Consider the following 27,909-nt stretch of genomic DNA (forward strand, 5'->3'; position numbering starts at 1 on the left):
ATTGGTGGTGTTGCACATGATTTCCTCACCAACTGGTTTCGGATTTCCCAAAGACAATCCGGCCAGCCAGACAGTCATCCAGCAATCCGGTTGTGCAAAAGAAGAGTAGAAATACCAATAAGCCACTCGTCTTATGCGGGATCTGCTGGAATGTTGGTGGAACTTTGCCAAACGAACTTACGGTGAATATAGTTGAAGGATGATTCCGCTGAGTGGTTGAAATTCAATAACATCGCATACACACAACAAGCATCTTTTTTTGGGGAGGCCTGCATGAGCCCTCTATCATCACGATATCCCGTTTCCGCTTCAGCTGGTCAGCGCCGCCATTATGCTTGCTTGGCACAGGTAATTTTGTATTATGCGAATACTCTGTTGGATTTCCTTTCTACTAAGGGCATCTTTTGGGAAAGCGACTGACAGTTGCGTAGTTCGACTTAATTCCGCTAATTTAGCTTGTGGCGCCACTGCTTTGACTCATGCAAATGAATCTAGTTTAGGTTTCAGAGTCAATCTATAGCCATAGAATGACACCTTAACGAAAAAAATGCGGCAAGATACCTCAACGGCAACGACATGTGATCCTCCCGAACCTCCTCCTCCTTCTGCGTGCCAATCTGCTGAGGTTTCGAGGTTCGGCCAGTAATCAGAGACAATCTGTGCCGCTCGGTTTTTTGGCTCTTCTAGTGGTCGTCGTGGCATCGTACAGGACGGGAAGCTTTGGGAGCTTTAATGGCGGTTTCTGAGGGGAGGGAGTGTTTCCGGCGGGGGCGTTCAGGAAAAACCCCGAACGAGCTTCCAACGATGAGCTGTAGTAGTACTACTGGCTGGGCTTTGGTTGCATTTTCCGCTCGAGATCATCAAATTTGGTTAGGCAAACAATGACAACGACGACGAAGCCAACAGCGAGCGAGCGAGCTCTTCGAGGGTTGATGAAGTCATTTTTTTTTTGGTGTCGTCTTGTACTTTTTTATTCGTGGCAGGACGATGTTCTTCTTTGGGCAAGCTAACTAGAAGTGGTCATTTGAGCCAAAGACTAAGAACTGTGGGAGAGGAGGGGGTATGTTTTGTTCGTGTTTAGTTCATGTTTAGTTTGGCTGGTTTCATATCTTCGTGAAAGGCAAATAGACAACGACACGCGCGGCGTTCGGTAAGCCTTCGCTGATGGACCCCGGTCCTGGTCGTGGTTGTCGAAGGATATGAACCGTAACTGTTGTTTGCAAAGTGCAGGATTAGAGGGATCAGATAGCACCGAGGAATGTCATTAGGCGGGTCGTTTGGGTTTGATGGCGTGTAGTTAGAAGGGGTTTCTTGGTCAGTCTTTCTTGGAAACATGTTCAATTGTGTTGCTTTGGTTGATAACAAGAAAGTTTTGAAAGAAACACACAAATAGATTTGCTTGAAAAAATTCTTTAATGCAAATATATTTGTTACCCAAAAAAAAAGCAAAGCAATCCACTTTAACGACCCCCGGGTCTTGCAAGTTTCTGCTCATTTCTAGGCGTCCGAAGGTTATATGTGGTGAGTCACTCAAAACCTCTTTTACGCAAATGGACCGACGTTTTACTTCCCCATCCGATAGAAGCCAGGAGGATAAGGCGGGAATCGAACCCGCGCCCCATAGCAACTTAGGGATCGACAGCCGAAGCCGCTAACCACCGCGCCACGAGCCCTCCCATTTGTTACCCATGATTTGTTATAACAATGCAAAACTTAAAAAAGTTGCCTTGTTATCTTGTCGCACGTCGCTATTTATCGATCCGAGAAAAACGCGTTTCAATTTTTAAAAATGAATAAACATAAAAATAGAGGACGCAGTTTAAATAATAACAAACATGTTTTGTATGGTTGACCATTCTGTTTATTGTCCTGATGTTTGAATTTGGTCGCCGGTGTCCCGAGTTATAAATACAAATGTTTACGATAGTCGGGCTCGTACGTGTGTCAAACGCGTTCTGACCTTAAATCTCTTTGGCCAGTTGTCGCACTTACAGCAATTTTCAGGTGTGTCAACATAGCACGACAAAATTGAAACTTCTCTAATATTAAGAGTGACAAGAATGCACGGAGTTTTTTTTTTTATTTTTGTTGAATATCTCAGGATTTAAATCGAATTTTGGGGATCTGGGAAGGTCAAAACGTGAGGCATAGAGAGCTGCACAAAATGGCGTTCTTAACTCAATTTGGCCCAAATGCACGTGCGACAAGACAACTCGACAATGGTATAAGACAATTCGAAAATGATAATGTTGCAAAATTATTTTTTAGCACTCATCTTATTTATCAAACTCGGTAAAGCATGTTTGGTGAATGTATGACACATGCTGGATTAACCTTCTTTTTACAACTTGTTGCATTAAGTACTAGAGCAACTCTTTACGAAATCTGCCGATTTCGACCATTTTTATTTTTTTGTATTTTTTGATTTGACTCAAACTTTGTGGGGGCCTTCCCTATGACCAAATAAGCTATTTTGCGTCATTGGTTCTCCCATACAAGTCTCCATACAATTTTGGCTGCTGTCCATACAAAAATGGTATGTAAATATTCAAACAGCTGTAACTTTTGAGTGAATTTTCTGATCAATTTGGTGTCTTCGGCAAAGTTGTAGGTATTGTTGAGGACTTTTGAGAAAAAATAGGAACACGGAAAAAAAGAGCTCCGTTTTCAAGATATAGCCACCGAAAGTTTGATTTTAGCGAAATATTTGCAGTTTTTCAATTTTTAAAAATAGTGACCATGAGTGACCATTTCTAAAAAGTTCAGAAAATTTGCTATAAAATTATCTAAGAGACATTGAAGATTGGACCTCGGGTTGCTGAGATAGAGCCGCTTTAAGAAAAAGAAACACGAAAATTGAAGTTTTCTAAATCTCACCAAAACAACCCACCTTTTTCTGATGACGATATCTCAGCAATTAATGGTCCGATTTTCAATGTTAATATATGAAACATTCGTGAAATTTTCCGATCTTTTCGAAAAAAATACTTTGAATTTTTTTAAATCAAGACTAACATTTTAAAAGGGCCAAATATTGAATATTACGCCCATTTAAAATGCTAGTCTTGATTTAAAAATTAAAATATTTTTTTCGAAAAGATCGGAAAATTTCACGAATTTTTAATGTATTATAATTGAAAATCGGACCATTAATTGCTGAGGTATCTTCATTAGAAAATGGTGGGCTGATTGGGCGAGACTTAGAAAACTTCAATTTTCGTGTTTCTTTTTCTTTAAGCCGCTGTATTTCAGCAACCAGAGGTCCAATCTTCAATGTCTCTTAGACAATTTGATAGCAAATTTTCTGAACTCTTCAAAAAAAATATTTTTAGAAATGGTCACTCATGGTCACTATTTTTAAAAATTGAAAAACTGCAAATATTTCGCCAAAATCAATCTTTCGGTGGCTATATCTTGAAAACGGAGCCCTTTATCAAAAAATCTTTAAAGTACTTTTCGATTGCAAATTCAATTTTGCATTAAAAAGTAATGTCAAACTTTTTTTTGCATAAAACTTCGATTTTTTCCAAAAATCACTATTTTCACTCGGCGGCAGATTTTTTTACCATGTTTCTCTATGGCTCAAAAGTTGCGGATTTTTATCCCCTAAAACATATCAAAAAATCTCGAAAATCAAAAAAAAAGTATTTTGAAAATTGAGTTTTAGTGTTAAAAAAGTTGAGAAAAAAATCTGCAAAAAATTTTTTCCGTGTACCTATTTTTTTCTCAAAAGTCCTCAACAATACCTACAACTTTGCCGAAGACACCAAATTGATCAGAAAATTCACTCAAAAGTTACAGCTGTTTGAATATTTACATACCATTTTTGTATGGACAGCTGCCAAAATTGTATGGAGACTTGTATGGGTGAACCAATGACACAAAATAGCATATTTGGTCATAGGGAAGGCCCCCACAAAATTTGAGCCAAATCAAAAAATACAAATAAAATCCATTTCCGGTTTTGGTAGAGAATTGCTCACTATGTTTTGAAGCATTTTAGTGAGATCTTCCATATCTTAAGCTGTATTTTTAATCGACACAACATGAACAGAAATTGGTTGAAACAATTAAGTCCTTTGATTTAAGCTACTTCTTTTCAACGAATAATAAAAATAAAGAAGTACTACCAGGCTCGGCAACATCAAGTTCATTTTCCCCGAATAGCGAAATCTTTCTTCGCCCAAATAAAGAAGCATAAAAATGAATGAAAAAAGGCGGCACAGACACACAATGAATTCCGCAGCAGCCACTAAGCCCGTCACGATGGCACACACCCACATCCACACCCACACAAACGTGAAACAAAAGCCGTTCTTTTCATTACGACAATGTGTTTGCCTTTTTTATTCGTCCCTCATCTCGGTTTGCTACACTGTCTTACTTTTCCTCCTAACAACACTGACGCTCTGTTGTGGAATTTTCCAAGCCAAGTTTCCACAAAAGAGAGAGAGACAATGTTGTATGGGTGACGATCTTAAGCTCACGTGGATTAGAGAGCGAAGGACACATCTTAGGACTGGATCGAAGAGTAAATTCACGGTTTCCAATTTGCCGGCAAAAAAAAAGCAAAAGAAAAGTCGGTGGTTGTAAACTAAGTCAAGCTAAAAAGTGCTGAGCTGCAACAACCGTGCACAACAGTCGGTTATTGGATAAAGTTGGCAAGTGAAGGTTAACTTGTTGACGTTAATTAACGGTGCAGTGTACTGTGAGCATGGCGATGGGTTGAGAAAAAGAAGAATGATAAAACAAGGGATAATCCTTGTTTAATTAAAAATAGAAGCAGTGTGGTTTTTTGATCAAGGTTAAAAAAGGAAGTATTTTAAAGCTCAGAAGTAAAACAAATTTAAAATTGTGGGAGGTTAGAATAGGTCACAATTGGATTATTTTTTCATTTTGATTTAAGATAACCTAAAACACAATTTATTTGTGAATATAAAGCTACCAAAAATTTTAGCGAATCCACATATTTCTAATATAAAAAAAACTGAACTTATCGGAAAATGTCTCCCCATCATGAACATTGGACATGCCTTAACCCTTAGCATTGCGTTACATTGTTACTATTGAAATGCTTCTAAAAATTTGTGAACATAAAATGAGCGCCCAAATCCTTCGGAAAATTGATAAACTCTGCGCACTAATCTCCCGCGCGAAGGATTTTGGGCTTCGACATCGTTTGTCTGCATATTTAGTTCATGCTAGTTGCTCGTTGCTTAGTTCGTTTGCTTGCTTGCCCCGCTCTAGACAGCAACCACACACAGCTTTGTTGTAGAACTCCCTCCCTCCGATTTGGGCACTCTGGGGTATGATGGACCATTTGAAGAAGTTTGGGTATTTTATGATTTTGAGGGTTATTTATTTCACACAAGATAAACTGATAATTTCAGAAGATACGAAAACCATTTGGAATGACTGTATCTTCTGAAGAGGTGACATCTCTTCAAATGGTCCATTTCACCTCAAATTTCCAGCAAAAAAAATGGTGTCGTACACAGACTTTCCCTTCTATAGCTTCCACAACATCTTAAGTTATCGTTCAATGCCAACCGCCTGGTTCGTTGATAAATGGTTCTAATAAACGACGTTTTCTCTCTCTCTTTCTTTTTCTCACCCTCTAATCCGGCAGCTCCGAAAGCCCGTCTCCACACTGTCGATTCCCGGATCGATGAAAACACCGTGCGCCGGAAACCGGGAATCAGTATCGGCTGCATGCACAGAAGAAGCCGGTATCGCGCTTGTGGGCGTACACTCAGAGTATCCCAGGTAATTATCCTTGCCCTTCCCCACTAAAACTCTAAGCTCGGTCCGTGTGTGTGTTTCTGTGTTCCTCTCTCTATCTATGTGTGTGTCACCTAACCTCAAAAAAGCAACAAAAAAACTAAACTAAACAAGTGTCCTTCCAAAAGTGTTGTGCATCCATCCCAGCAAAGCAAAACAAAAGTGTCGTGAAACCCCGATCAAAACTGAACTAACTTTGTGTTGTCGATGTCGTTGTGAACCCCGAGCAAAAACCAACCAACCAAGCAAAAAAAAGCCCTCACAAACTCCCGCTCCTTCTCCCGGCTATTGTTCTTCCCGTTCTTCTTCTTGTTCTTCCCACCCATCCCCCGGCGCAATACCAACATTAATGAATGTTATCACAAAGGTACATGGAGGAGCGAGGCCTGGGTGGCGGCGTCTGTAAAGGTCCCGGCACGATCCAGGGTGGCCCCGGCACGAAGCAAAAACCGAATGTCGGCTACCGGCTCGGGCGACGGAAAGCGCTGTTCGAGAAGCGGAAGCGCATCAGTGATTACGCCCTCGTCATGGGCATGTTCGGCATTATTGTGATGGTGATAGAGAACGAGCTGAGTAGCGCCGGTGTATATACTAAGGTGAGTCTAAAACAACAGTGAGAGAGCAGTTTTACTAATTATATGAGCGTTAACGAGTTTACAGCTCGACAATGATACCCTGTCTCAAGGTTCGTTGTCGAGTTGATGAGGATCGCTCAAAGCAATTTATATTTAAGCCATCCGAAATAACCTGAACCAACCAACCAACTTGCTCAAAGTATGCTTAATACAACTCCCAAAAATTAGGCTGGTGATGATCAGTAGACCGAGCCACGTAGCCCAGTGGTAACGCTTCCGCATCGTAAGCGGTAGATCGGGGTTCAAATCCCGGCTCGGACCAACACAACTGATGATCTTTTCCCTTCTGGAATCGATTGCTTAGTAAAGGGAAGGTAGTGTATCGTCACAAACTGGACCTTATCACGACACCTCAGGGAGGCGACCTATGGAATGTTAACATTAACCTTAACATGTTAACATTAAGTCGAGAATGAAACTGCCACTGAATCCGCTTTGTAAATGCCGGCCCCGATACTCTTCAAGGGTGTTCCCCTCAGGAACTGGGAAAGATTTACTTTTTTTTACTTTACTTGATCATGACATTTCGACGTTCCGAAAAAAAACGCGTTTTAAAGTTTTTTCTTCGAATAAATAAAAAGTAGAGCACGCAATGCAAACAATAACGAACACGTTTTCTGTGGATAACCATTCTGTAAAATTTCCCAAAGTTTGGCGGAATTTGCTAGCCGTGCATGCATTTGTGACAAAACGGCCTCGAATTAAATACCCTTTGGCAAGTTGTCGCACTTGCGGTCTGGGTAAGACAGCATGCTGAATCGGAACAACATTTAATTGAAGAGTGGCAACAGTGCACGGGGTTTTTTACAGTTTTTGAAGAATATCTAAGGAATGAATCGTATTTTCGGGGTCTGTGAAGATAAAAAAGTGACAATTCGTCGATGCCATGCTTTCTTGTCGTACGTGCAATTTGGGCCAAATTGAGTTTAGAACGCCATTTTGTGCAGCTCTCAATGCCTCTCCTTTTAACCTTCACAGATCACCTAAAATCGATTTCAATTCTGAGATATTCAATGAAAACCGAAAAGAAAACTCTGTGCATTTTTGTCACGTTTCTTATCGACTCCGTCGTTCTATCTTGTCGCACCCACCATTTCGACGTTCCGAGAAAAACGTGTTTTAATGTTTGACCTTGAATAAACAAAAACGAAAGCACGCAATGTAAGCAATAACAAACACGTTTTGTTTGATTGACCATTATTCGACAAGTTAGATCGACGGCGACGATATGAAAGAAGTTTCAATCTAATCTAATTGATGTAAGTGCGACAAAGGGCAAAGATATTTCCGGTCAGAAGGTGTTGACACAAGTACGAGTTGAGTACGAGCTCGACTGCCGTAAACATTTGTAATCATAACTTGGTGCTCTGGCAACTGTGAACAGATCATTTTGTGTCACTTGTCATCCATGCAGAATCTTTTTCCGAATCGATATCATCGTGTTTGTGTCATCTCGTTGCACGTGCATTTTCGGCTTATTGCCTATCTACAATCAGAAATTTGTACTTCTACAGTAGAAAAGTAAGCAAATTGGTGGCTTAGAAAATTTCTAAATTTACGGTATGTTGAAGTATCGATATCAAAGGTAAACAAACAACTGCATAGTAAGTTTTCTAAGTTGATTGAAGATAACTGCCGTAAGCTACGTATTTTGTCTAAACAACGTACCAATTCTAAAGCTATGAACAAGATTGTCCGTTCGGCGTGGACGCAAACGCAAAATTTTGCGCCTGTCATAATGGCCTGCCTGTCATCGACCATTGCACAGTGGTCCGAAACCGAAATCTAGCGTGACAAAATTGAGAGCGGTGTCTTTGGAAAAGTTGTAGGGAATACCATTTCAAGCAACTTTGCTGAAGAGCACAAAGTTCTATCTCCAAACGGGATGTTTCTAGAGCCATTTCTGTAATTTAGGTTGAGGTCTTTATGATTTTTTTTTCTTTATGAAAAAAATGAGGTTTTTGAAATTATCAACTCAGGCTTAAGTCGTAGCGAGTTGGTGTCTTCTAGACATTTGAGCTTATCAAAACATACATTTATCTTTCAAGAGAGCGAAAATCGGACCTTTTAAACGAAAGTTATAGCCAAAATACGACGAAAAAGACGCCATTTTGAAATGTGAATAACTCGAAAAGGTGATGGAGTTTGACATCGCTCTTAAAAGCATCTGAAAGTACACATTCTAGAGTACATTTGCTGAAAATATCTCGGAAGTCTTTTTTGTGTAACTCATTTAATCTTGATTTGAAAATGAGCGTTTTAAAATCGTTTTTTGCCCATAACTTTTGATAGAATTGACCAAACTTCGTTTTTCAAGGACAATATGTTCATTTTGACAAGCTTACAATTGTCAAGAGAGGCCCAAAAATGTACAAAATGATCTAGTGGTTGTAAAAGAAGAAACAAGTTTGTACTTTACTTCTCTTGTTTTATGTTATTCTTGTTTTATTTGTAGTATTTAAATTTTCATTTATCTTGTTTAGTTTGTTTGTTTTTGGTGGTATTTGGCCTATACTACCACCTTTTATCATTACATTTTGCCTATCTAATTTTTTCATGTTTTTAGAGTCACTTTTCATTTTTTCTTGTTATTCACATTTTCTGCTATAGAATGGCACCATTATCATTTAAATTGTAAAACAGTGCGTAGAGACATAGTCTGGGATACTAGAAAAATTACTGCATACTTCTTTTTAATTAAAATATAGGAAATTTTAGTAAAAAACGCAGAGAAAATTGACCCCTAAAAGAATGACATTTTTTTTAACATTGGCATCAAACAAGTAAAACTTCCAACCCATAAATTTACTAAAATTTTAAGATTTCTTCTTTCCAATGATTTTTAAAGATCAAAAATTTATTGAAATATTAATTTTTGTTGGGTTGTAGAGGGTTAAGTATCTAACTATTCTAAGGGATTGTAGATAGGGTAGAGTAGTCATCAATGAGACACGGGGAACAATGATAAAATGGCTCTCACAAGTCGTAGTTTCAACCAATCAGGCTCATATTTAGGGGAAAGGTGTGTCTACTGGATACACGTCTGCCATATAAGTGGCTTTGGTTATGGACGCTCCCTTGAAAAGTAATTCATAAATGTTTGATTCTGGGGTGTAAAAGTAAATCATGGACAAAAAATACTTTTTCGCTCGTAGGCTGCCATTTACACCAAAACTAATATTTCTTCAAATGTCTTTCGACGTTCCATAGGGATTAAGTTGGGCTACAATGTCCTTTCATTAGATTTGGCCAAAATTTAGAATACACCCAGAATCCAGGACTGTCTCATTGTTCCCCACTCTTTTCAGCCCATGGGTAACAATGAGACACTTTGATTTTTCTTCAATAAACTTTTCAAAATCGATGGAAATCTTTCAAAACATGAATTAAAAGTGATTTTTGGCATATTTATAGAGTTTAAACTTCATTTAACCAAAAATAAAAAGTTATTTGGTATTAATATATGGATTTTACAAAATTTAAATACTTTTTAGTGAAACTTTTGTTATTAAAAATTTCATGTTGGCAAAATTGCTCTAAAATGTTCAAGGCAAGTCACCTGCAATGGAATAATACAAAAACATGATGTTTTGCTAGAAAAATGTTGATTTTCGTAGAGTGTCTCATTGTTCCCCAGCTGTCTCATTGTTCCTGCCAAGTGCGTCTACAATGAGACAGTTGAATAACTCTGGCTGTAGATGTCGGATCGATCTCATATTTTGGTCAATGATAGAACACATTAAAAGAAAGATAATGCAACTAAAAGCTCATTAAGACATGCTGATGAAAAAATTAGAAAAATCGTTGAAAGTTGAAAACCAAAAGCGTCTCATTGATGACTACTCTACCCTAAGCCATTAGTTGAATTGAAGAAATCATTTTGTGCAACGCTGAAGCATTTCTCGCATTTTTTTTTTCGAAACGTCTTTTAAAATATTTCAGACACATTCTGCCATGACATCACAACGTTTTGACGATTCTGAATTAATTTTATTAATTCCTGAAAAATGTCAACTAATATTTGTTTCTTCTTTCAAAATCACTCGATTTCATTGCAGAGTTTTGAGCTCCTGTAGACCAAGGGTGTTTTTTGTGGCCCGCGGGCCCATTTCAAATGATCATGCAAAATGGCCCTTTGACCAATCTGTACAGTAATTTGTAATTTTTAAAAATTAAGGTTTAGTTCAAGTGTGGTTTGATTGAGCGTTTTAGTAGAATACTAATTTGACTAAAGTGAAAAAAACTGTAAAGATATCAAAAATATAGGCATTCCATTCAAACATTAATTAAAAAATTAGAACGCAACATTTTTAAAGGACTGCCTCAAACTTATGTTGCTCCTATAAACCACCTATGGATTTGAAGTTAAGAAATTTGGTGACAAATCTGAGAATCGTTGAAAATACAAGTGAATTTAAATAATTAATTTGTTTTCCAATTTCATCATCTTTGTGAAAATGTGATTGTTTTCAGCCACAAAATGTTCAACCACCTCTCGACCTTGACCAGGCCATAATATTTAAAATTCTTACAAAAATACTGTATTTTTTGATTCAATGTTTGACATAAACATTGCTATAAAAAGCTTACGAATAATATGTTTTGCTTTTTGCCTTCCTCATCTTACTGAGGAAAGGCTATAGAATCACTCGAAAAATGAACTTCTTAATTCGACCTCGTAGACCTACCTTCACGTATACCTATCGACTCAGAATCAAATTCTTAGCAAATGTCTGTGCGTGTGTATGTCTGTAAGTCCGTGCACCGAAAAATATGCACTCGATTATCTCCGGACTGGCTGAACCGATTTGGACCGTTCCGGTCTCATTCGATCCGTCTTGGGGTCCCACAAGACCCTAGTTAATGTTATAAAGTTCTGATAAGTACTTCAAAAGTTATGCTAAAAAAACGATTCTGGCTAAAGTTTGAAAGATTGTAAAAAGGGTGGTTTTTGTAAGCAAACCCGTCTGATCATACATTTTTAGGTATTTGAAAGACCTTTCTAGTGAGCCCAGAACATTGAAGATCTGATAACCCTATCAAAAGTTATGAGCACTTTAGTGTCATTTGTACACATTTCAGAGGCCGGATCTCAAATATGTTGATGAAAAAGTTGTCCGGATCTATCATGCGACCCATCGTTGAATAGGTAATCAAAATACCTTTCCAACAAGCCCAAAAGATTGAAGATCTGATAACTCTAATTAAAGTTATGAGCACCTAAGTGTCATTTGTACACATTTTTGATGAAAAAGTTGTTCGGATCTATCTTGTGACTCATCGTTGGATATGTAATCAAAAGACCTTTCCAACAAGCCCAAAAGATTGAAGATCTGATAACTATATCAAAAGTTATGAGCACCAAGTGTCATTTGTACACATTTTAGAGGCCGGATCTCAAATATGTTGATGAAAAAGTTGTCCGGATCTATCATGCGACCCATCGTTGAATAGATAATCAAAAGACCTTTCCAACAAGCCCAAAAGATTGAAGATCTGATAACTCTAACTAATGTTATGAGCACCTAAGTGTCATTTGTACACATTTCAGAGGCCGGATCTCAAATATTTTGATGAAAAAGTTGTCCGGATCTATTCGGAGATCTGGCTCCCGGGATTTTGTTGATTCGAAACTCCCGGAAAAAATGAACAGATATATTTTTTTTACTGCCTTAAGGCTTACAAAACTTTAAGGTAATATAACTATTGAAATTGAACAATTTTCATGAAACAGTCTCGTAGGTGTTGTTCGAATATTACGTCCAATGATTTTTGGGATTCTAGACCCCATACTCCATGTAGATATGTTGTAAGAAGTAAAATTTAGATCAAATTTGTAGGTTTGACATTCTTACTACAGAAACAAATATGTACATAATTGTGAGGAAGGCACCAACCACTATCGGTGGATTAAGTAACGTTTTTTTTTCTTATTTTGCTGATATATGAAATTGGAAGCTATATGGAACAAAACTGCGGCAAAAATTCATCATTTGTTAACTAATATTTAAACGACAAAAAAATAAAAAATATATGAAAATAAAAAAATCTGGTAGTTATATTTTTTGCAATTATGGATTGAAATTAAGTAATTTATTTTTTCCCAAATAAACAATTTTTACATTTGGCCCGCAAGCTCATGTGAGCTACAAATTTTGCCCGGCATTCAAAAACTTTGAGCACCCCTGCTCTAGATTGTAGAGCTTGTCAAATGAGCATTTTTAACATAAAAAAAATTAATTTCGGTCGATTCCGTCAAAACTTAAACCACCACCTTTTTGAGGTATTCACATTTCAAAATTTTGGCTTAATTTTTGTTGAGTAATTGGTGTTTTTTTGTGATTTTTTTTGAGATCTTAATTAATTGTTTTGTCATTTTCAAAGCCCTTCCTATATCATCGTTGATCGGAAGGCACGGCGTCGGGTAAATTGTGTATAATGTTTTGAATAAGGTTTTATTTTTAATGGTGAAAAAGCCATTTCTATATAATGATCGAAAGACGCACTGACATTTTGGATTAATTAATAGTGGAGTGAAATAATTGTGTGTGAGTGACTTTGTGTGTTAACCAAAAAGACCTTCCCATAGCATCGTTGCTCGGAAGGCTCGCCGACGGGTTTGTTATGAAAGTCCTCCCCATAGCATCGTAGCTCGGGAGGCATCGAAAAGCCAATACCTTATCCTACTAACCCAAAAAAATAATCACGTGATGCTTGAAGGAGATGCTGTGGATTCAACGGTCTCAAGCGGTATCAACAAGTATATAGCGAAAAACTGTGTGCTTGATGAGTCTGCAACTTCAACTATCGGACTAATATTCCTCCCTTTCGTTGAACTGCAGGCTTCTTGGGAGGGCGCCGGTATTGACTAATAAAGTAGGGATCTTCAGAGGTTAAACAGTGAACGGATGGTTGGCTCCCACTGATCATTTTTGATTCATTGTTTAACTTCAGCTGATCTGTCAATAACGGAGTAGCAGCTCATTGGCAGTCAACCATGCTCATGCTCATGCTCACATTTCAAAATTTTGGCTTTTAATCGTACCACCGGAAATGTTTCGCGGTTTTTTGAAGTGGAAATTGTAATATTACGGATAAATGAAGTAATACATGGAATAAGCATGGGCTGAATTGCAGCATGATGACAAATTTTGTTACGATTCAAATCAAATAATTCAAACTGCTTCGGTAATTCAATTGATGTTACTCATAAAATAAACATATGTTTCACGTTTCATGCTATGTAATGATGATCAATATTCAGGTAATAAGATAAAGGTAAACAAATTTTAATATCAACAAAGACATCAAACTGACATCACCAGAGGCAGGAAAACTGTTCCAACCCAATTCCTGTTAATATTTTCATTGCCAACAAAATATTTCGATATGTGTACCAGAAAGCCACTATTTTTGCTATGTTATCATGCTTAATTAATTTGCCCCCATAATTGGTTTTCCCACAACAGTTGCGTTCACTTCATTAGCAGCTTTCGCGTGGAAGGTAAACTCTGTTCCAGCCCGGCCACACACACACACATTGATGTTGGCTTGTTGCACATTTCGGGTTGCACTTTGCCAATAATCGAAAAAAGACAGCTCCTCCCACCCACCCACGTGGTCACGTGGTCCACACGTGAGCTTCTGCTCCACGCAACCGTAATTGAGTTATTGCGAGTCAACGATGGAAACGAGGACTCGCTAAAGTGATGCTATAAAATTTATGAAACTAATTAATTAACCATCCAGTTGGGTATGAAAAATGTTTACCCATTTATTTTTGCATAAAATATGTCAGCAAAGCGGTGGGCACCTGTCAACGATTTTCGAGCGAGAACAACATGTTGGCTGTTGGTCGATGCCTGAAAGCCTCCAACCACTTGTTCAACCTGAAATTTTGCCATATCGGTAGTGGAAAGTGGATATTTTTATCTTATTATCAACTTATTATAAATAACTCGTGTAGCACATTATAACTTTTTTTTCAATTATGCTGTCACCAATTTGGGAACGTAATTGATGGAGATTAAAATAAGCGGAGGTTTCCTCACAAAAATGTGTAACCATCATCATTCTTATAACATAAAGTCTTCGAATCAGGTTTCACAGAGTGCCATCGCAACTGCTATTTTACGGTTCCAAATTCCCGGTTGTTGTTGTTTACACGTCACATCTTATCGAAGTTATCGAGCTGGAGATGATCTGATATGGTTGCGCAGGAGTTTTTCGCTTGTGTTGGCAGCTTTTCAAATTAGATTGCCCGAGCGCGATAAAAAAATGCCGGGTCTACGTGGATTGGGACGCGGGTTTCCACGAGTAAACAAAAATATTTTTGCTGAACATAAAATCGTAGTTTTATCATATTGAATCGTATTTGAATAAGGTAACAAGTGGTGGGTGATTCTCCGCCAAATCACACAGCAGTTGCCCCGACCCCTCTTCGATTTGCGTGAAACTTTGTTGTAAGGGGTAACTTTTGCCCCTGATCATGAATCCGAGGTCCGCTTTTTGATATCTAAGGAAGGAGAGCATGGTATGGTATTTTTTTCAATTAGAACAAAAATTTTCATTATACAATTTCGTGTTTTTTCTAACTTTGCATGGTTTTTTTTTGTTAGAGTGTTACAATGTTCTACAAAGTTATAGGGCAGACAATTTCAAAAAAAAATGATATACAAACATAAAGGGTCTGCTTGTATTCATCACGAGTTATCGTGATTTTACGAAAAAAAAAGTTTTGCAAAAGTTATTTTTGCGTTTCTCTTTGCAGCAATTCCATTTGTAAACCGAACCGAAAAAAGCTTTTCCGATCGGGCTTAAAATTTGTCTGGGGTTCCTTAGCCGAAATAATTAGACCCGTATTTTTTTTTGTTTGGTCGTTAGGATGACCTACACCGTGCTAGGGTGGTCCCAAAAACGGCAATTTTTGTCAATTTTTGGAAAAACCACATTTAAAAAAATATAGCTCCGTGCTGTTTCAACCGATTTTAGCTGTCTTGGACGCAAATGAAAGGGCATCAGTTTGCATTTCAAGGAAAAATAATTCAAGATCCAAAAAAATGCCAAACAAATAAAAAAGTCATATGAAAACTTAAAATGGCTTTTTGACCGTGTCTGGACCAAAGAGCCTATGTCTAAAATATTTTTGTCAGATTCCTCGGAAAATTTAAAAAACATATCAAAAAATGGCGTTGTCGAACCATACGTTTACGAAGAATGATTTTTTTTAAATAAACACTGGATTTTTCGACACGCCTCGCGGAAAACAACGGAAAAATTACGAGATCGGCAAAAAAAAACTACTTTTTCACTAAAACTGCGAAAACTTAAAAATTTCAGCAATGACCTTTACATGTTTGGGTACCATAATTTTCGTAACCAAGCCAGGAGTAAGATTTCCTAAAATTTTATATTCTATCACCCTAGTGCTCATGCATGCAAAGTTGGTACGGTGGGGGACTCCTTTAATTTATTTTTTTTAATTTTTACTAACCCACATTTTTCAATAATTTATAGCTCGGAACCGTAACGATATAAAAATTTTGTATCAAAGTGGCTTTCATATTAAACTGGACGCTCAATTTGATGACGTACTTAGGAAATTTGCAATCCGTGTGTTTGGTGTCAAAGAGACTTTTTTTGTACTTTTTATACTTTTAAGCAAACCTTTTATGTTTATAAATCAAAATTTGTATAATTGTCTGCTCTACTGCCCACCATTGAAAAAACGGCTAATATCCACTTTTGGCAAAAACGAGATATCAGCTCCAGGCGGTAGAGGATGTTCCAACACATCTCCTGGAACTTGAATTTCACTGAAATAGTGTTTAGACTCGGCTGCCGATGCGAAAAACCAAACGGCTAATATGCCACTCTTATGGAAAATTGTCTTGACGGAGATTTTGTGACAAACACTTAAACGCGTTTTTTCTCGGAATACTTGATTTGGCATAATAGCCGAATTTTCAATTATGGGCAGTCTACAAGTTTGTAGAACATTATAACACTCTTAAAAAATAACCCTGCAAAGTTAGAAAAAACACGAAATTTTAAAATGATTTTTTTTCTAAATTAAAAATGACCCTGGGCCAATGTAGATTAAAAAGTACATTAAATTTCGCTTAAAATGACATGTTCCAAAATAATTTACAGTAGAGTAACGGAAAATGACAGAGCTTTTAAAACTTTTTTAGTGTTTTTTTTTTTTTTTTTTGATGAAAAATACGTTTTTTCTTTGACACCAAATTCCTATATCATCACCGTTTCAAACACCTCTTTTTTTGCATGCTCAAAAACGAAAGCGGTCGTACAGCCCCTCCGTCACGAGATATCAAAAAAACGGACCTCGGATTCGTGATCAGGGACAAAAGTTACCCCTTAGGACAAAGTTTCACACAAATCGAAGAGGGGTCGGGCCAACTTTTCCCGATTTCGTGTGAGTTGGAAGAGAATTACCCATCAGGCAGTTCAGCAAATTTTGTATAGCAATAACCCTTTGTTGTGCTCAAACTATTTCAGGTTTACGAGATATAACTATTGATCAGATTCCCTATGGGTCATTCCATCTCAACTGTGCACGAAAAAGTGCAAATTTGAAAATTACCCTCTCCGATCCTGCTCAAATTTGGCAGGGCTGTTGATGCTATCAAAACATGCAAGAATCCCGAATTTCATCCAAATCGGACCACCCCCTCCATTTTTGTACCTCCCCAAAAAATCGACTTTTTGGCGATTTTTGACCAAACCTCCTAGTTTCAAATGACGATAACTCAGGAACCACAAATCTTAGATGGTCGGTCTTAGACTCAATTTTGAAGGAAATTGGACGTAGAATCCATTTCCGTGATCAAAATGTCGATTAATTTATTTTTTCTACCTGTATTGCGCAATTGAAAACTTTAAATGGCCGTATCTCAAAACACCCCAACTTATTTTTTTTTATTTGACCTCACCATCGTGTTCCCCGGCCAATTTTACATAAGAATCACTTATCGACAGAAATGAATATGTTTCGTTCCAGAGATATCGAATTTTAAAGTTTAGTGTTTTCGAGATTATCTACATCAGCTTCATTCGCCGCATCTGCTAGAAGCACACAGGCGGGCCGATCAATTACTGCTACCTGGTGTTCTGGAAGATGAATAATTTAATTTAAATTTTAAAAAAAATTACGCAAATATTTATTCAAATGGCTGATACCTACCTTGATCAATCTATTTTTATGAAAGGAATATTTATTGGGTAATTTTGAATGCACCGTTTTTTTACGTGTTGCTAACCGTTTCAAAGTACCTCCGAGGCCATGATTAGGGCCTTTATCATGGGCGGTAGCAAAATAGTGCCATTAAGCAAAAACCCCAAAACCTGCTTTATTACTTATTATTATCATTATTATAGTTTACTTTTGACACTTTACCATAATTTGGCAAATCTGATTAATGGTTAAAAAGATTGATCATATTAAATCAATTTTTATATTGTGAGCCAGCTCCATTTGATTGAAAGATGATATTGGTCAAGGTACATTTAATTAAAAAAAATCCTTATACGTGAGGACAGCAGCCGTATTGTGTTCCAAGAATCCAAGAATGAAAGAAGAAAAAAAACTGTTGTTCGGACGGTGTCGAAATCATCGCAACTAAATTTGGGGAATTAGCCGCTTTGAAGCAGATCAAACTTTGTGATTTGCTTACATTTTTCAATTTTATACTTTCCAGAAATCCTTTTCCTACTCCTTGTGATCGTCCTTCACTAGAGTACAACGTATCAACAAATTTTATTCATTTTAATTCATATTTTTTTACTCAATAATGTATCGTGCACTTATTGTTCAGTGTTACTAACAAGATTAATTGCATTTTCCTGCTCGCTTCGCCGGAATCCAATTCTGCCCTTTACTGTGTGTCGTTATTGCTCTGTCCTGTGGGTTAGCACAGAAATTCATTTCATTAATTTTTTTTGAGCAGATGTTTCGCGATTAAACTTCAGTTTCCTACAGTGTTATACAGTTAATTTTTGCCCAATTTGGTAAAGATTATTTATGATGAAATATTATTTCAATAAATGACCAGGTAGCAGTTATTGATCGGCCCGCCTGTGTGCTTCTAGCAGATGCGGCGAATGAAGCTGATGTAGATAATCTCGAAAACACTAAACTTTAAAATTCGATATCTCTGGAACGAAACATATTCATTTCTGTCGATAAGTGATTCTTATGTAAAATTGGCCGGGGAACACGATGGTGAGGTCAAATAAAAAAAATAAGTTTGGGTGTTTTGAGATACGGCCATTTAAAGTTTTCAATTGCGCAATACAGGTAGAAAAAATAAATCAAGGAAATGGATTCTACGTCCAATTTCCTTCAAAATTGAGTCTGAGATAGACCATCTAAGATTTTTTTTTTTTCAATTCAATTCAGTTTTTATTCAGTAGATAATCAATTTACAATATGTTTAACTATTAAGCATAATAGAGTTTTGGAGGTCCTTTCAGCTATGTGTTGATATAATTTGTCTAGTGACACAATTGTTCATTACTAAAGGGCTAATCAAAGGTAGGAAAAAGTTCTAAAAAAAAACCTACACAACCATCTAAGATTTGTGGCTCCTGAGTTATCGTCATTTGAAACTAGGAGGTTTGGTCAAAAATCGCCAAAAAGTCGATTTTTTGGGGAGGTACAAAAATGGAGGGGGTGGTCCGATTTGGATGAAATTCGGGATTCTTGCATGTTTTGATAGTATCAACAGCCCTGCCAAATTTGAGCAGGATCGGAGAGGGTAATTTTCAAATGCTGTTCCGCTTCAGATGGAATGACCCCTATGTCGAAAAGTAATTCGTAATATTTTCATCATCTGAGTTGTTGAAGAATTCAAAAAAAATAAGAAAAATATGTATTGTCAAATAACCGGAAATCTTCTATCAGTCAGTAGTTTGCATTTACTAAAATATTCCAGATCAAAGCGGGTTGCTGTTTTCTCCCGTTACCAAAAATCAAACAACCGGAAAACACTTTCAATCTGATTTTTTCACCCGCTGACCAACGGTTAAACGACCTTTCTGTTGAAACCGCTTCGGTTAGCAATCTCACTAATCACATCTCCGGGGAATTGACGACCAAACAGATTGTTGTTGCTATAGGAAAAACAATTCGTCTTCTGCTGCGGCGCGGTGAAGACTGGGTGGGGGACGGGAAGAATCTGTCAAATTTATGCACGCCCCGGAACCGGCCCCAGCTTCGACCCCACTTCAATCAGCCCAAGATGAAAATGTCAAAAGTGGCAGAATAAGATTAATGATACTGATCGGTCTCCTTCTCATCATAAAGCCGAAATTAACGAGACTGTCGAAATTCTGCTGATTGGGTGAGAAAGGAAAGTCAAGAAACGGACCCAGTTTCCAGGTTGGCACCATTTTGCCAAACTAGGGAATCCACGTTTTGCGCTAATGTTTGCAGATTATTTCGGGTTGAGCTGCATGGTTGGGAGGTGATTTTATTTTTCCACTTAACACTTCAAAGGTAGATTATTAATAGCGGTTGAAAGCCATCCGGTTCGTGACGCGGGTGGGGACCTTTTTCGTACAACATTTGGCAAACAGCGCTGGTGGTTTCAAAAAAGGTTCTCAGCAATATTGGGTCGATTAGATTTTTTTGAGAGAAATTTGTTGATTGACAGTTGCGAGGGATTGCTTGCAGGAAAAAATTGTTTCATTGAATAGATGGGAATACCGTGGCTGCAGATCATGGTTGTTTGCTAACGGACACTGAAAACGGACAAAGAGAGAGTAATGTTTGTTTAGGACAAGCATCAACTAACGAAGCGTATCATTTTATCGGGGTTCATCCCAAACAATCTCTGTTGAAGTTATAATCGTATGTAACAAGAATTAGTTCAGAAATAAATATCGGTCAGTGTATCACAGTAATTCAAAACTATGTTTGCTCACGCCCCACCTCATTTAACTATTTGGTGGGCCTTGTCAACCCTCACTAATGGGTCGAGGCACCACTTTGAAAAAATCACATAACGTCAAGATTCGAATCCGTACACTTGAAAATGTACAAAAATTTAAATAATTGACAGACGGTATTGTTTGCATTCACTTATACTAAAGTTTTTCAAAATCGTAATCAACCAAACAACATTTCAGAGTACCTATTACTACCATTCACACCTGAGTCGAGTTCAGGTCGGAATATCTCAAACGATAGGGTGATTCATAAAACTGTATTACACAGAAAAAAATCCGATGGTAAACACTTACACAGAAAAAAAATGATGGTAATATTCATCAGGAAATGGTGACAGATTTTGTGGTTAAAAAAATGATGAATTTTACCCCAGAAAATGATGAATTTTCATCAGTTTTTGATGAATATTCATCAAGTTCACATTTTTACACATTTTTTATGTAATATTACTCAAAAAAGAGGTAATATTCAACCTACCAAATTTTCAACATTTCAAAATTCAACTTTTTTTTCTGTGTAATATTACACACTGCATGTACAATTTTTGCAAACACAAAAAAAGTTGCAACCGACGGGATTCAAACCCAGGACCAACAGTAAGGACTGGTGCCTTAGCCCACTAGGCCATCATACCGATGTAAAGCTGTAAGGATAAACGCATATATCAGCTTGACATTTCGGTCAAGCAGGTCTCCCCTCCTGATGGACTACATATTTCAGGGCGTAAAATTACATAAAATTGCATAAAATAATGCAATATTTATTTTACACCCAGCTTTTTTACACGCAGCTGGATTACTACTTTTTTAGCTGTGTATCTTAAAATAAATAACCAATTAAAAGATGCATAGAATGTCGGTTTTTTAAATTGTTTTTACATTTGACCACCCTAAACCCCAAAACAACAAATCCCTTTCCCATACATGCAATGTCCAACGGTCACAAGCCAGAACTATTCACTTTAGTAGAGGTTCGAATACGATTCCGGTGACTCGGACGATGTCACCGCACTCGATTATTCGGCTAATGGCAGTAACAGTAACGACTCCCTGCCATGCCATGCAGGGAAAGCAGCACCGGCCTCAGAAACAGTTTATTTATTGCATGTTGAGGTCGCAAGTCCCCTCCCACAAGGCTCCCGTGTTGAGCACCGTATACGTGAGGACTACCCAAATCCGTTGCTGGTGTGCATGTTCTACTCGGTAGTGGGATGTTGGGGGTGCATGGAGTAATGTTTTCTTTCACGCCCTCTCCACAGAGGCGCACAGGACATCGACATAAATTTTAAGCTTTGACATTGCAGGATTTGCATATTTGGAAGGTGGGAGTATGTGTGTGTGTGGGAAAAGTTAGCATACTGTGCTGGTGAGAAGGAAACAAATGTTTTAATTCAAGGTTAACTGGCTTGTTGTTGGCAGCTGGATTACTTGGTATACAGGATGAATGCTGTTTTAATTAATTCCATTTTGAAATAATCACATTTGAGGAATATTAAAGGATAACATAAAACCACTTATGTTCCTTTCGGTTTGTAAACTCCCTCTCACATTTTGATTTTTCGGTTTAATTTTGTCATAGTAGCAATTAACATAAAATCGTTTTAATACTACTTTTTGTTCTGAATTGTAAGAAGGGAAGTTAAAATAAAAAAAGGTTTTTTTTATGAAATTTGTCCACGACAGGGGGGAGGGGGTGCGAGATTTTCAAAAAAAGTATCCACGTAGTTTAACTACTTATCTATAATCAAATTGCTTGCTCAACAGCATCACCTTGGCGTTCTCTACTGCGAGATTCCTACTCGAAACTAAGTGTCCGAAAGCTCTATTTACATCTAAAATCCCATCCACCAAGGGATTCAAACGGACGACCTTTGGGTTGTAAGTCCAAATGCCTGTTGAGCCACCCTATTTGAGGTGACGTGCGCGGATGAAACCCTGCGCACAACGGTCAAGTCAAGTTCTGTTGTTACTCGCGCTTTTAGAGAAAAATAGTTAATAGTTTCAAATAAAACTAGCCTAAAGGTTTTCAATACCGTCAGTGGGGGTGACATTGGGTCTGGGGGGAGAGATTAGGTCAAAGTGATTTTTTTACGAATTTTCCCATTTCTCAGGTTCTTCTCAATGAAACTAAATTCTGTTAAAAGGATTGTGTAGGGGACATCTTAAAATAACTTCGCTGAAAAAATGTCGTTCCTAGAACACATCCTGTTATTTTGGTAGCAGTCTAAACTTGAGGTACGTTTTTGGCCAAATATGACCTCTCGAAAAATCATTTTCTGATATTTTTGTTGGACTTGCTCGAAAACTACCCAAATGTTTGAAAATATTTACATCAAATATTGTAGCATGTCAATACGATTCCCTCGAACAAGAAACACTGTTGGATGACTTGTTTTACCATATCGTTGTATTTGAGCATCATTTAAGTTTCATTTGACCCAATGTCACCCCCTCTAAGGGGTGAGATTGGGCCAATTTTCAAATTATTGGCAATTAAGGTAGTGTTCATCAAAATCTACCATATTTTGGGAAAATGTTAGTAAACTATCTAAGAACAAATCTACTTTGAAAGATTTTTGATGTTATTTAAATTGTTGTTGTTATTAAGAAACTACGAGAGGTGTATCGTTTTATGACCCATAGTCAGCCATACTGACGGTACCAGAGTACTTCACCGTAATGTTGATTACCAGTCTACTTTACTCCATCGGCAATACCAGAGTATATTACCATTAGCACACGGGTACTTTCTCCTAAAGTAAAAACTAGGGTCCTTTACCCTAAGCTGCAACACTACTGCCCATCATTAAAAACGGTTATTATCCACATTTGTCAAAATCAAGATTTTTAATCCAGGTGGTAGATGACGGTTTTAATACATCTTCTGAAACTAGAATTTCACTGAAATAGTGTTTGGTTTTGGCTGCTTGTGCGAAAATCCAAACGGCTAATATCCCATTCCCGATTGAATTTGCCGTGGCGAAGATTTGGTGAAAAATACAAAAACGCATATATTCGGAAAACTTGATTTGGCATAAAAGCCAAATTTTCAATTATGGGCAGACTAGGACCAGGGCACTCTACCCTCAGTTACTACACCAAGGTACTCTTCCTTAATGTTCATCATCAGGAAACTTTACCCTAATTTACAACACCAGGGTAAACTGATATAGAATACCGAGTTACTTAACCCCAATGTGCAATAGTAGGGTGCCCTTATTTCCAACACCAATACAAATCAATTGAAATCGTACTGAACTTGACAGAGAAGTGTTCAAAGAAATTGAACAAAATTGCTTAAAAAAATATGTCGAGAGTGAAAAATGAAGTCTAACAAATGGCAAAAAACCCCAAATGGCCAAAACCATTGTTTTGCAACATTTTTATTCATAAAATCGCTTTTACTTCACATGGATTGGACTTGGGGCAACGGTTAGTATAGAAACTTTTATGTAAAATTGTCTAGAAAATCGATTCCCGCATTGCTACGTTCTGCGTTTGTGTTTTTTTTTCAGACAAAAATTTCGAACAAAGAAAATTGTGGGTTACTAAGTTACTTAATCAAAAAATATAGAAATGGCAAAGAATGGCAATAGAAAAAAATGGAATTTCTTATTTACTTTTGTTCAAATGTAATAACTTAGCATAACAATAAAAAATGGTCCATTTGACGTGTTCAATTTTGTTAGCACACTTTTGGGCTGAAATGTATAATAAATTCACGGACTCCGGATTTTAAATCATCAATCTTCATCGCAAATGTTGCATAACCCTTTCAAATCTGTGATAGGAAAATGGTTCGAAAATTAAATGCTAATTTTGCAAATTTTAAAATTTGGGTCATATATGACCCATTAGGCCTGAAAAGGTTAAGAGCAAGTTTTCACCAATGTGTAACAGGTCGTATCGAGTTGCTCCGATTTGGATGAAACTTTCAGCGTTCCACCTCGATACGACCTCTAGAACAAACCGAGCAAAATCTACAAATACTGCCTCTTAAATCACTATTGGAAAAAAAACCTGTCTTTGCACAAACGTACACGAACAGGGACAGTAATAAGAGTTTGTTTAAAATCGAATTATGCAACTAAATTTGTTGTGAAGATAATATGTCGGAAAGGCATTTTTATAGCTGAAACTATTTTGCAATTTCCTTGTCCTTGGATCTCCAGGTTTTCGGTCCCTTTCCATTTCTTAAAGTCAACGAGTTGGTTAATATATAATAGTAATGATGGAGTCTGAAAACTTTTCAGCTGATGAATTACTAAAAAAAATCCAAATTTTCACTCACGGAACTAAACCTCAACCATGATTGACATAATCTCCCTTGTCTCCACGAGAGGTAATAAACGAGCAAAGTTTTGTTGCAGATTCCCTTCTCCACCATGCTGCCTGCATACATCAACTGACCGAACTGGTGAGGCAGGACCCACAATTTATGATTGCGGAAAGTTCGCTGGCGATACTTTTGACCAATTTAAATTCGTTTTCCTTTTGACCACTCTCTGGTTTCCTTGCTGGCGCTGCTACAGGACTTGCAAAACAAGGTGGAAAGTGCTTTCTTTTTTATTTGTTTAGTGCTGCTGGGTTCTGGTCAGGTGGTACGGTTTTTGTGAGGGACGGGGTTAAGTTTGTTTGCTTATAATTGAATGAATTTTTAAACAGGGTAGTTTTCACATTGTGAGAACCGGAAGGATGATAAGTTGGTTGTGTGTGTGCGTGTAGTTGGTTTACATGTTTACACCGGAAGTGGTCATCGGAGGGCTTTGCTTGTGGGGTGGAAAATAGGATTACGGTGCCATTTTATTTATTATCCTCTGCAATTTAAGACTGAATGCGTATGGCATTAGGCATTCAAATTTAATCAAATCCTGTTTTTTGGTTTGCAATCCAAGGATTATGCTTTAGAAGCCTCAAGAAAAAAAAGGTTTTACTCCAAGATAAAGTTAAATGCATTGCTATTATTCGCATTGTGGTTACTTAAGATGACTTCATACCATATATACTCGAAATTTACAATTTTATTCATTGGCAGAACATTCACCAAAAATCAAATCTGTCTGAGGCACGTTCAATGGGCACAAATCTATCATACCTTGACGAAACCGAAGCGTTTACTGACATTAACTTCAAACATTCAACAATTTCGAGTTATTGTTTTAACTTGTATCATTCAGTAAGATTGTAATTCCTTTTTTTTAATTAGTTACGTTTAGATTTCTGAACCAATAACCCTGCAAGAATCAAGTCGCCTAGTGACATTGGTGTGAAAGTCGAACGAGAAGCAAACTTTACTCATTTTTTCGCAATAAAAGCAAATGATTTTTTCATTGCTTTTCCTTGCTTTAAATGAGGACCCCCCACTGCCGTGGTGGTCTGTCGTAAAGCGCGCGCGATAAACATATGTCACTTTCCACCACGAGCTGGGTTGGGAAAACCACCTGGGAAAAGCCGGGCAAAAAAAAACAGGTGTCATTTTTATGAGCCGTTCCCATCAACACAGATGCGGCGAACCTGCTGACTGTGTGTGTCACCATAAAAGCTGCACAGGTGGTTAAGAACCTAAATAATGAGGCCCCCGAACCTCACCCGCACTATTCCCATTTGAGGTGTGGCCAGTATTAAGGGACGCACTGACTGACTGACTGACACCGCCGGAGACCGGAGACCACCGATATTCCCGGGTAGGTTATTCGGTCTGATGCTCTCTCGGCACACGACGGAAACACATCAACATTTGCCAGCCAGGGACAATTTCATCATCCGGCTCTGCACGTACGTACATTGCTGGAACTGAGAACAGGTGGCTCGAAGGGTGATTTTCGCATGTAAAATATTGACATCCCACCCAACCCAACCCACCCAACTTCAGGATGAGGGTCTGCGCTTTACATACTCGACCTTCCCGGATGGTCGGTTGTGTTTAACATTTTCTGCCATCATGCAAATCACGAACATGGGTTGAGGGCTCTGACATACACGATGGTGTGGTTAAATTATAAAGATATTAAACCTACATTTCTTTCGTTGATAAACTGCTTAGATTATATTAAAAAAAACCTTTTAAAATTTGATTAAAATTTTCAACAAGGACAAGTGACAAGATAAGTTGCTCAAACGATGATTCAATATTTTTTGCTCTCTAGAACGCTCACTAATTAATCGTTCGTGAGCAAACCCAGACATTCCTGTAGGATGCTTGCAAATGCACATTTAAACTTACACGACATGCGCCTCCAGAGGTAAATTTTGTCAGATTTTAGCGTGACTTACTTGATGGATGGAAGCCTTTACGCGATTATCCAAGTTCAAGTTGCCACGGAATTGGAAGAAACTTCTCTCTGTTAGAACCAATTCCACCTGATCCAGATTTTCGACATTATGTCACCATATCTCAACTCTTTCCGAACACTCCCATCTCCACCGCACATCCTGCACAAGGATAGAAGATGTGGAAGAAGGGAGTTGTTCACATTCATTTATTTACTTCAAATTGCTTTACATTTTTGCATTGAAACGAATACATTTGGGTAAAAAAGAAAAAAATCACTTCAACAACTAATCCTAACTTAAAACTAAAAAAAAGTTAATTCATTGAAATATTCAAAATCATTAGAACGAGTAAACTACGAACTGTATTTAAAGATTAATCCTCCAAGCCGTCGCCGTCGTGCCGGATTGTCGTACGTGCATTTTGGGCCAAATTTAGTTAAGAACGTCATTTTGTGCATCTCACAATGCCACATATTTTGACCTTCACAGATCCCCAAAATTCTATTTCAATCCTAAGATATTCAATGAAAACCAAAAGCTCCGAAAATTTTTGTCACTTTTCATATGAAAGAAGTTTCAATCTTGTCGTGCTATCTTGTCACTCCCTGAAAATTGATGTAAGTGCGACAAAGGGCAAAGGGATTTCAGGTCAGGATGCGTTTGACGCACGTACAAGTTAGACTACCGTAAACATTTTTAATTATAACTCGGGACTCCAGCAACCAACTTCAACCAAACTTCGGGACAATGCACAGAATGGTCAGCCAAACAAAACGTGTTTGTTATTGTTTACATTGCGTGCTCTCGTTTTTGTTTATTCAAGGTCAAACATTAAAACGATTTTTTCTCGGAACGTCAAAACGGCGGGTGCGACAAGATAGAACGACGACGTCGAAGCGTTCTTACTTGTTCCGCACGAGTTTTGCAACCACGCAGTGTTGTTCTCATCTCAATGAAAATGTTTAGAAGTTCTTGTGGTGAAAACAGGTCACTACTGGTTGATGTTGGTTGGTTTTCCCTCGGGTGCTGACTGAAGCCTGGAGGTGTTGTATTATCTGCAACTTTTTGCCGCTGATTCAACGGCAATGGCTGCAGATTTGGAACCACTCGAACAGATCCCGCTCCAGGTGACGCCAAAGCAGGAAAATCCACGTCCGTGAAAGTTGGTGGTGTTTTGCGACGATTTGGTTGGTGCCTCGTCGTCGCTTGCTGCCGAATTTTTACAAACTCAGCTCGTTTTGGGCAGCTTCGA

General features: G+C 37.7%; 1 protein-coding gene across 12 annotated transcripts in view; it reads left to right on the forward strand.

Moving 5' to 3' along the window:
• The window catches only part of LOC6041134 (small conductance calcium-activated potassium channel protein), a 459,395-nt gene that overhangs the window by 359,703 nt on the left and 71,783 nt on the right, over positions 1 to 27,909 (forward strand). For 11 of the 12 annotated variants that reach the window (XM_038252479.1, XM_038252480.1, XM_038252481.1 and 8 more), the window contains 2 exons: positions 5,630 to 5,766; positions 6,149 to 6,377. In XM_038252479.1, coding sequence (XP_038108407.1) covers positions 5,630 to 5,766; positions 6,149 to 6,377 — 366 coding nt within the window. Of the gene's footprint in view, positions 1 to 4,532; positions 4,662 to 5,629; positions 5,767 to 6,148; positions 6,378 to 27,909 lie in introns of those variants that run through there. The other variant, XM_038252490.1, reaches the window with a different exon arrangement.

The sequence above is a fragment of the Culex quinquefasciatus genome, chromosome 2 (assembly GCF_015732765.1).
Source record: "Culex quinquefasciatus strain JHB chromosome 2, VPISU_Cqui_1.0_pri_paternal, whole genome shotgun sequence".
Classification (NCBI taxonomy): Eukaryota; Metazoa; Arthropoda; class Insecta; order Diptera; family Culicidae; genus Culex; species Culex quinquefasciatus.